At 43.8% G+C, this 10,235-nt stretch overlaps 1 protein-coding gene across 1 annotated transcript in view; it reads right to left on the bottom strand.

The window, feature by feature from the left end:
• Nucleotides 1-17: 17 nt before the first annotated feature.
• The window catches only part of LOC138199794 (pleckstrin homology domain-containing family G member 3), a gene marked incomplete at its 5' end in the record, with an annotated part of 30,167 nt that continues 19,949 nt past the window's right edge, over nucleotides 18-10,235 (bottom strand). Inside the window, 15 exons of the mRNA XM_069151997.1 lie at nucleotides 18-1,442; nucleotides 1,562-3,017; nucleotides 3,914-4,030; nucleotides 4,783-5,157; nucleotides 5,495-5,505; nucleotides 6,423-6,455; nucleotides 6,635-6,736; nucleotides 6,957-6,987; nucleotides 7,068-7,154; nucleotides 7,956-8,048; nucleotides 8,240-8,422; nucleotides 8,957-9,088; nucleotides 9,358-9,508; nucleotides 9,603-9,649; nucleotides 9,741-9,810. Coding sequence (XP_069008098.1) covers nucleotides 826-1,442; nucleotides 1,562-3,017; nucleotides 3,914-4,030; nucleotides 4,783-5,157; nucleotides 5,495-5,505; nucleotides 6,423-6,455; nucleotides 6,635-6,736; nucleotides 6,957-6,987; nucleotides 7,068-7,154; nucleotides 7,956-8,048; nucleotides 8,240-8,422; nucleotides 8,957-9,088; nucleotides 9,358-9,508; nucleotides 9,603-9,649; nucleotides 9,741-9,810 — 3,505 coding nt within the window. The remainder of the gene's footprint in view (nucleotides 1,443-1,561; nucleotides 3,018-3,913; nucleotides 4,031-4,782; nucleotides 5,158-5,494; nucleotides 5,506-6,422; nucleotides 6,456-6,634; nucleotides 6,737-6,956; nucleotides 6,988-7,067; nucleotides 7,155-7,955; nucleotides 8,049-8,239; nucleotides 8,423-8,956; nucleotides 9,089-9,357; nucleotides 9,509-9,602; nucleotides 9,650-9,740; nucleotides 9,811-10,235) is intronic.

Below are 10,235 nucleotides of genomic sequence, written 5' to 3'. Positions count from 1 at the left end.
ATGTCGAGCACTGACGAAGAGGCACTTGTGGAAACTCACCATTTCTATTTTTATTGGAAATGTGGGAAGCTGCAAGTATGAAACGAGGTTTTCTCTGGAACCAAAAAGTAAAAAGGAGGTTGCTATCATTCAGGTATTTACACAAGACTAATATTTTTCAAATATACAGTTTCATAAATAATGTTCAAGAAAATATAAAACGTACTGAGTAAAATAAAGCTCCAGTGATGTGTGATAATCGTTTTACAAGCAGCTACAGTAAACGTGGAGGCAAATTATTGCTGTGACCACATGCATTAAAAAAAAACAAAAAAAAAACGGACAAAGTCAAACCTCTTTGGTACGTTGACGGAGACTTTCTGCGCTGACACTTCAGCTCCTTTTTTTTCTCCACTAAAACTCTCAGCTGACTGTTTACATAGTTAATGATGACAGCGCTATAGTCACTATAACAAGAGTGACCGCACCAAATACATGCATATGATGATAAAGTAGAACCTAATCTTCACTTGATACAGAGGACTATATACATATTTATACAGAAACCATATACTGTGCAGATAGCCAGTGTATAAATATTGCAATACACATTTTTAAAGACAATATGCTTTTCTCTCATGGCCTTACCGATAACCAATAAAATCCCTTTTATGTTACACTGGTGGCAGCATCATCACTGAGTCCCTGATCCTGAAAACACTGTGCAGACAACAAGTTGCATTCTTTTGAGGGAGAAAACAGAAAAAAAAAAAAAACAGATGCTCACGTCAGAAAATGTTTTCATGTGATAGTTCCTCATAAAATAAACATACAACGTTCAAATGTTCACGAGCTCGTGCTTAAGCTCTGAAACTTCTCCCGTAAGCTTCTCACTAGATTACTTTCTGAGGTCTTCCCTGAACTCAGGACAGCAGACTTCGCTGCGCTGTCCTCCTGAAGGAGGCAGGTCCTCACAGGTTCCTGAAGGTTCTGTACTTCATGGAGGGGTAGAGACCCGAGCATGTGGTCCAAGGAGCTCCACCTGCACAGCAGGGGATGAGGCTGCGTCTGGTGCTGCGACCAGTCCTCTACCACTGGACACTTTTCCTTGTATACAGCTTCAGACTCTTTCCCAGGACCGTCTCTCACAGCTTTGCAGAGGTCTGAGAAGCTGTTGTACTTGTGCGAGCAGCCATTACACCTGTTCGCACAGCTCTCCAGCACCCCGTTGGGGACTGTGCAGCTACGGGTTATTTTTGAGTGGAGGGAGGTCTTTGTGTATTTGGAGCGCAGCTCCTGAACATCAGGCCAGTGGAAGGTGACCGGCTGTGGGCTCTGCGGGCCGGTGACTGTGCTCTGGGAGCTGGATGCAGAGCTGGGCGTCTGGACTGGACTCGGAGAACACACCTCATGGATGACGGCCTGATCACAAGCATTCAAAGGCAATCTCAGGTTGGGTTTACCTGCATACATGCACAAAAACAAACATGCAAAGAAAGCTGTTTCAGTTCTCTATACACAAACCAAAGTGGCAGGTTACTGCAAAAGAAAGCAGTACAGCAATCATTTGCTCCCTATTTACCCCTTTTCCTCAACTGCATCTTCTCCTCCTGGACAGCAGACATATTCTTGAAGCCTTGTTGATTCGCTGTGTCTCGGTTCCTCTGCCAGACGATGGGTCTGTTGTTTTTAATGCGCTGGCTGTACTGACGAGCCAGCTGGAACACCTTGTTCTTCACCTTTCCCATGTCCTGTAGGATCTGATCCTCATCCATGCTTGTGCGGAAGCTGATGATCTTTGCTAGTTGGCTTTGGTTGACATTGCTGTTCTCTTGAAACATCTTATGTGGCGTAGAGTCCAGACCACACCCGTCCTCCACTTTGGGGGAAGTTGTGGTGGGTGATGACATGAAGGAACTTTCTGAGGCGGTTCTTCCTTCACTCTCTTCTAAAATGCGAGCTGGCTGCTCACTGATTTTAACATCTAAAGAGTCTGAGCTGATATCTTGTGTCACTTCTAATCCTGACTCATCAATTTCGTCTTCTGAAATCTGCTGGACTTCCCGGCCTTCCTCCTCAGTTTCCATAACTTGCCAAACCTTTAGCATGTCGGACGAAAGTCTGAACTCCTCTTCTCTGGTAGAAGCTTCTGTGACGCTATGAGACCTCGCCTTGGCTTCAGCTGGTCTCTGTGGCTCAATTTGTTGAAAGGTTTCAGTGTTTCGACTCTTTTCTAAACCGGGAAGGTCAAACACAGACCAAGAAGTGGGCCTGTTCTGAAAGAGGCCCTTCCTGTGGACCGAGACGGCCTTCTCCTGAGGAACACTGTTGAGCTGTCGACTCAGGTGCCGGACCAGACCTGCTGGAATATAGGACAGACTCTCCCTGCGCCTGAGGCTGAAGTTTGCATCTTGGTCCTCAGCGTACTCGTAGTATCGTCGGATTTTGTGGATGAGGAGGCGATCTTGTTTGGACAGAGTGGACGTGTGTTCTCCTTCGATGAAAGCGTCCAGCGCAGGTTCATGCACAGGAACTGACAGATTAGCCTCTGAGGTTGTCTCTGGAGGTGCTGAGCAGCTGACCAACATCTGGGTCTGTTTCTCCAAGTCCATGCAGGCTGAAAGACTTTGGAAGGCATCATTATCTATTAACGGTGAGGGGCAGGCGACGGATCCCAGGTCCTCCGACACTAGACTGCTCCGCCTGGACAGGCTGCTGATGAAATGCTCCGCTATTGTGCTCGCCTGGTCCAACACAGAGGAAGGCAGGATGCTTTTATTATCTGAAAGCACTTCCTCTTCCTCCTCTGAGAGTTCCCCATTCGTCAGTACACTCGTCTCCTCCAGCTGGAGACCAGAGGAATCACTCCCTCCTTCCTCTTCCATTTCCCTCGAGGTATCCAGAGGTTCTGGGGTCTCGGGTTTTTGTTTGGAGGGGGTCACGGGCGAGTCGGAGCGTCGGGAGTCATCCACCTCCAGCTGATCGCTCTTCTTTACTTGACGGACACCGTCTAGAGGACACGGCTCCTGCACATTGATCTGAAACATGAGAAGAGTGTTTGCAAAGTGGGACGTAATGAGTAAAAGACACACTGTAATAGCCGGCACTCTCCACTCCCCATTGATTTAATGGTGCTTCATCTGGGCAGTTTGATCCAAAGCATCCATAATTTGTGATGCATGTCTTTAATCGTATCATTACAGTGACCTATTTCCATGTACAATATCTCAATGTGGTAAATGGTGCGAAGGATAATCACTCTTTACGGGACCATTTTTATTTCCCTCGCTGAGTCCAACAGGGACTATTATGATGTCTGTAGCTCCAACAGTGTTCAGACTGCTGATGTCAGCCTCGGCTGCCATTAATGTAAATTTGTTTCCAGGCGTCGCCTCCTCTGGAGCGCCTGTAATTGCAAAAAGTGCTGCTTGGAGTTGTGTGGTGGCAATAAGGTTAGGAAGAATTACAACCTGCTCTCTGCTTGGATGCAGAAGCGGTTTAGCAAAGTTACTGATAATGAAAATCAGACAAGAACTGTAGCTGCCCTCTAAATCAAAGGCCTTTCTCAGTGGGAGGGCTGCTCACAGGACAACAGTATGTGTGTGGTATTTAAATTTCCAGAACTACAAACATCACTAACGTAGCATGAGGCAGGTTCTTAAATGAGCCTCAGAGAAATGCTGCGCTCATGGCGAAGGGCATCTATTAGGTAGGAAACTTACTTATAAATCTAATGTACTATCGAATCTCTTTCACCGTGTGCTGCTGCTGTTATCCATCTGTGAATGAGTCACATTCAAAGTATACAATGGCTCAGCGACAAACAAGAGGACAGATGGGCAGTTTTTAATAGAGTGAATAAAAGTCACCTCAGAGACACACGTGGAAATGAGATTGAATGGATGTGTGTGTTATACTGAGCTTTATTCAGTACCTGTGTGCTGAGGGTTTCTTTCACAGCCACATCTCTGTGGTTTTCCTCCTGCCTGCATGTTTCTTCCCCATCTTGTGCTGTAGTTCTTAGTTCAGCAGTATCTGTGATCTGATCATCCTAAAACAGCAAACTCGATATGAATACCAAAAGTTTTTTGTTTTTTTTAAATTGTAAATCCTCCAGAGATCCCTCCGTGAAGCAGCATGTAGAAAAAGAGGTTGTCACAGTGAACAAACATTTAATGTGCATTCAGGTCATTCCTGAAAAATCCACAATAAAAGTCTTTCTATCGAGAAGATCAATATGCATTCACATCCAGAAACAATACTGCTGGAACAATTAATCTCAACAAAGACTTTACATATGAAAATTCAGAGGGGGAATATGATTATCAAAGAGCAAAGCTCTTGCTATTATAATGATCATTTAATTAGATGGCTCCATTAACCTTTGAAGCCAAACAATATTTAACAGAGCGCATCAAGCTGCTGGTTCTAGTGCAAATACAGGCATGGCTTAAGATTCAACATTAAACATGTCTCAAAACACACAATAAAGAAACACACAGATGAGGAAAATGACAAAAGAAGAGTGCATGCACAGTGAGAGGACCTGAGCAAAACAATACCAAAGACATGCAGCAGGTGTGATTTTTAAGATTCACCCAAACGTTTAAAAAGTTCATTATCAGCAGTCGGACAGAGCTCCGGTCCATGCACAGAGCAAATGGCAGAAGGTGTTGGGTGGTTGGGTTTATAGGGGGAAAAAAAAGAAGAAGGAGAGGGACGAGAGCCGGCGTGGGAGAAAGAGTGGCAGAGAGTATTGGCAAACCAGGAAATGGGAAACCCGTGGGTGTCAGAAACCCTCACCGTTGTGAAGTGAGTAGATAGCAAAGCTCTGGCTCTATAGTGCCAGCAGGAGATGGCTGCCAGCACTGAGCTGGCAAAGTCGGCTACCTGGTCGTCTCCCATCAGTATATCTTCCGGGTAACTCTCCCCCTCTTCCTCCTCCTCCTCCTCCTCCTCCTCCTCCTGCTGCAGCCCCCCCTCACTGGGTGAAGAGCCCAGTTTGGGGTCAATGTCAGTAGGACTTAGCTGCTCCAGAGAGTCCATTCTGGGAATCAGATCCTCCACACATGGCCTGTCAGCCTGGGGCTCGCCTAGACTGGAGGTGAGTGTACTGACACTAGTGGCTGACTGAAGGTAGCACCTATCCTCCAGCAGTGCACCCTCACTGTCTGCATGCTGTAGCGTGAAGTCACAGACATGTGGTTTGTTATTGCAAGCCCAGTGCCATGTTGTGATTGCAAGGCTGTAAATGGGATGAAATCATCATAAAAGCAGCTTTGGATGAGATATGATTTTTGTGATCCAGAGCAAGTCAAAGAATGCTTTGTGAAGATCAGGATTGGACTTTGTGTTTCTTTTTCAATTGGAATAAAAAGTTTGAGCTGCTGTGTCACAACAGGAGAAACCATATCTCACCAGAGCCCAGAGACCTAAATAAACTGCTTTGCTACAACAGATTGAAGAATCTTATGAAGGCTTAATAAAAGATATCATTTGAATTTCAGATGCTTACCTTCAAAACAGCTGCATGGAGGACAAAGAGAAAGAGGAGGAGGCAGAGAGATAAAGAAATTAAAATGTCAATAAAAAGCAAGTCAAATATTATGTGACAAGCTAACCTCAATACCACATTCATCTTGTACAATTATGGTCGAGACACAATCTCTGCCTCCAAAGGAGGACTGAGCGAGGCAGTTGTTAGTCTGGTCCAGACTTAAGGGACACCCGGTGATTAGATGAATACCGATTAGAAAAATTGTATTCTCAGAGGCCGAAACTGGACATGATGCAATTAGCCAGGATGTGATGACCTATTTCCTCACCCAGACGAGAGGGGCCTGACGTGAAAATTGCTTCTTCAATACATCGGTTCAAAAATTGATCTGGACTGGGAGCAAAGGAGAACTGGAGACAAGAAAACGGAGGTTTTCTATTCTTCGGCGGCCAAATTAGAATCAATGAAAGTAGGAAGACGCACAGATCTGAGGGCATGGCTGAATCTGACTATTGAAGAGAAGGCTTGTGCCTGACAAAGCCTTTCCCCAATTTGTCATATAATTAACTTCATTATGGGTGAGGTGGAGTGGGAGTGAGGGAGGGAGGGAGTGAGTGAGTGAGTGAGTGAGTGAGTGAGTGAGTGAGTGAGTGAGTGAGTGAGTGAGTGAGTGAGTGAGGGTCTTTTGATCTGTTTTCCAGGTGGCTCTAAAAAGGAGAACAAAGCACAAGTGCAAAGGAGACAAGAATGGCTCTCATCCAACAAACACAAAATAACCTTGGTGTGTGTGTGTGTGGGGGGGGGAGCTGGACCACTGGATAGGTGCCAGAATTTGGATCAAACTGAACCGCTGTTAGTGAATCTGAACCTAAATCCTAAAGTCTGCCTAAATCCTACTGAACATCCAGCGATTATAACAAAAAAACACGTGTAATGATGTACAAACCTTTTGCGCTCCGGATTATTTGTTTCACTGGCTCTAAAAAGAGAGAAATACAAAAAACGGGACAGCTCACTAGTGGTTTGACAATTAAAGTGACACTTAATGAGAAAAATTATTTTCTCAATCTTAAATATTTATGAATTCACCCGACAAGCAGCTACAAAGAGCTGACTGATGTTATTGTGATTGATAGAAGATGAATCGGGGTCTTTTACCTGATCTCCTCCTCCCATTTCGTCCTCCGTGATAGAAGTCTTCAGCCTGGCAGGACTCTGCTCTCTTGAGCCTCTCAGGACTGTATTGGTACTTCCCTGAATCTGAGCAGCAGCAAATCTGATGTTATTGCACTCAGAGCTGCAATTACTAAAAATAACTTTCTCTACACAGATGGACAGGTTACAGGTTACGCCTTAAATGGCATTTCATATTTTTCCACTGAAAATGAAGCACCCTTCTCTTTTATAAGCAGCATCTTTGGTTGCCATGGAAACGGGTCAATGGGTCCTATTCATCATAACTAGAGTTCGTGACACTTACAGTTTGAATTGTCCAGGATAGCTTCTTTTGCCTGTAAAGAAGGAAACCGTTTATTTTAATTAGAGAAGTGAAAGAAGAAGGAAATCCTGTGCGAGCGATGACGTCGTTTACCCTCGGTGGGACGATGGTGTTGTGATTCTCCAGAATGAGCCTCTTAATGTGATGAGCCCACAGACGCTTCTCTTCTACGGACTTGGCCTGGAACAACAAGCGCTTGTGGTTCAGAAAGAGTCATTCACATTAATAAAGACACACCAGGTGCATTCAGAAAACACTGGCTCCTAAGTGGTTCAGAAAAACTATTTTGTTCACACATTTTCTGAGTATAACACACACACACACACACACACACACACACACACACACACATATATATACATGGAGAGTATATGTTTGTATAGTTACAGTGACTCTCCGTTCTGATACCAACTTAAATATAACTAAACGGCGTCCACTGAAATGCTGTTATGTGTTCACCCACCCCGAATGTTTGCCCCTGTTCCCCCTCCTGAGAAGTGTCTCAGAGACGGTACTTGTCCTTTGAGACTAGTACAAGAAGGTCTTTACTGATAGGAGTCTTGTGTTCTTTATTTGGCGAATTCTTTAGCTGTTATTCTATCTTTTGGTGAACAAAGCTTGATGTATTGATCTTTTGATATACAACTCAAGGAAATCCAACCTTTTGTATGAAGGAGCTACCATGATTAACGGGACAATATTGCCTCCATTTGACTGCTGACATGGAAATAGTGGAGAATCTTAAATATTTCTTCTTCACTTTACTTATTATTACTTCTGGTATTTTTTTGTTTTTTTTATATTTCTTTAATATTTCTTTCTTTAACTTAAAATCCGTCCGATTTTTAGAGTAGTCTCAGACTACTGGACTCTGGACTGCACTGTATATACAACATAACAGTACAAAGTTAACCTGAAAAGCAATAGATTCTGATTCTTGTGCTGCAGGACGTGAATGGTTATCACCTACGCTGCATTTACCTGCACTGTATGGAGCTGCTTGGGATGCTTGAAATGGATAACACTGAAGAGCAGGGGATCCTTGGCGCTGTCGAGTAGCATTAGGGTGGAGCACTGCAACCATAGAGAATGCAGTGATGAAGAGAAAGGCTGCTACTCACTTTATATGCGACCTTATTACAAAAATTTCCTTACGATAAAAATGTCATTCAATTTAACTGATAATGTGATCGATTCTGGTTTTCTGTTATACACTTATTAACCGTTAAACCACACGTACGTTGAAATAATGTGGAAAATCCTACCAAGATATAGATCTTATAGACATAGTGTTCTCCTCTTTTCTTGGTAATGAGGAGCATCTTTTCGAAGAGGAAGAGCGTACGGGTGTTCTTCGCCCTCAGCACATGAAAGGTGCCCTCCAGCACCAGCTCCCCATAGGTGGTCAGGTCAGGACCCTTCCAGTTGATCAGAAGAGACTGTATCTCCTACAGATGAACATCAAAACACACACAACACACACAATGAGCCATCTCATTCAAGCATATGCTAGCCCGGTGTCGGCTTTTATTTCTAATCCTTATACAACATCCGTACAAGGTGACGTGCACTGTGATGAAATCATTAAAAGGCTGCAATCCTCCCATTTAAGTCATTAAAAGCATTTAAGTCGGACCCAAATTGTGAACATTCATGGATTTGCCTTGGGCAATATCGGCTTAGAGATACTTAGAAATGTGGAGCTTTAAAATACATATTTACGCAAGAGCTGGAAGTCAGAAAAGGCTGCCTTGCAAATATGTGGAATAAATCAATGGAGGAAATTACGTCGAGCCCTCCAGACCCACAGAAGAACAGAAAAGGTTCAGGTAGCATTGCGCAACTGAGGTGGGGGGAAGGGGAGGGGTGTGTGTAACAGAGCTGCTCGTGTACCTCAGAGTTTGTACTGTACTATATGCGAGCGCTACTGACATAAATTCACCTGCTCAAAAGTATCCTGTTATGCGTGTGTGGCATCTGACCTGCACTCTGACAGCGTGTTCATGTTTCCTCTTCATGTCGTTGATGTACCAGGCAACTCCTGTCATGGTGTCTATGGCCTCCTGAACGACCTCGTAGCCCTCCTCGTCCGGGTCAAAGTGCTTTGCAATTTCCTTTAAAGGAGATTAAGGACAGTGACCTTTTAGATTCTCAGCACTTAATAACTAACCTGGAGAAACAAAAATCACTCTTTGATTAGTTGAATTATTTAACCACTCAATGTTTGTAACAAGCAATGTAAAATGACACCGTTTCATCATGATCCAGAAGGGAGTAAGAACTACATCTGAATAGTTATAAATAATATATCATAAATCTACCGAGGCAGCTTTCTGAAGAAAAGATGTGAAGGAGCGACGTGATCTCTGGGGACACTTTGTACCTGAAGCAGAAGGTGATATTTCAGGATCCTCTGAACTGGCTTGAGCAGGTAGGAGCCCAAAGGGAGGGAGCGCTTCAAAGCAGCCTGACGATCCCTGAAGAACTTGGCTAAACTTTTACTCCTCATGCAGTCGGTCAGCGCTGCCACTGAGCTGGAGGAGAGCGTAGACACACATCTGTCAACCGGTTCTACGTGTCACATCAACAGCAAAGCTACTTTAAAAAGAACATCTTCCAGCTACTTACTTTGGATAGTTGGTGCAATACTGAGTGTAGATTTCAAAGTATTCACTCTGGAGAAACACAAATCAAACAAACGCATCACTCACTGTGTGTTTCTTTAAGGAAGTGAGATTGCTGTATTTGGAAGGTGGTTTTGCTCACCTTATTTACAAAGCATTGAGCGATGGCCACGGGGTCGTTCTTACACATGTCCAAGGACTGCAGCAGTTCACTGCAACGCAGAACGTAACAATAACATGAAAGCTGAGTGTTCAGGTAGGAATTATTAAACACTGATGGACCTCAAAGGAAGGAAGAAAATAAGGAATGAATGGTTAGTGGGAACCATCAATACATAAATACTAATATACTTTTTCTATGGTACTGACTTTTGTTATTTGACTCGAGTGATGTTTGATCTTTGTTATAAAGAAACGCCAGTAGAGGGCGCCATACACCGTTAAACAGGAGGCTTTGGACGCGTTGAACCGAGAACATGACTGAGTCCGAACAGAATCAACTATTATTCTGAGCTTGAGAAAGCAAAACCTGAGAGTCAAACGAAACCAAATGAATGTGGAAGAACACAACTGTGGAAAATAAATAAACCTAATCACCAACCGTGGCATCCATTCAACACAAAAGATGTTCAGTTAA

The sequence above is a fragment of the Embiotoca jacksoni genome, unplaced genomic scaffold (genome assembly GCF_022577435.1).
Source record: "Embiotoca jacksoni isolate LCO1_2020_lvr unplaced genomic scaffold, fEmbJac1.0.p SCAF_18, whole genome shotgun sequence".
NCBI classification, from domain to species: domain Eukaryota; kingdom Metazoa; phylum Chordata; class Actinopteri; family Embiotocidae; genus Embiotoca; species Embiotoca jacksoni.
This window is presented reverse-complemented; position numbering and strand designations above follow the sequence as displayed.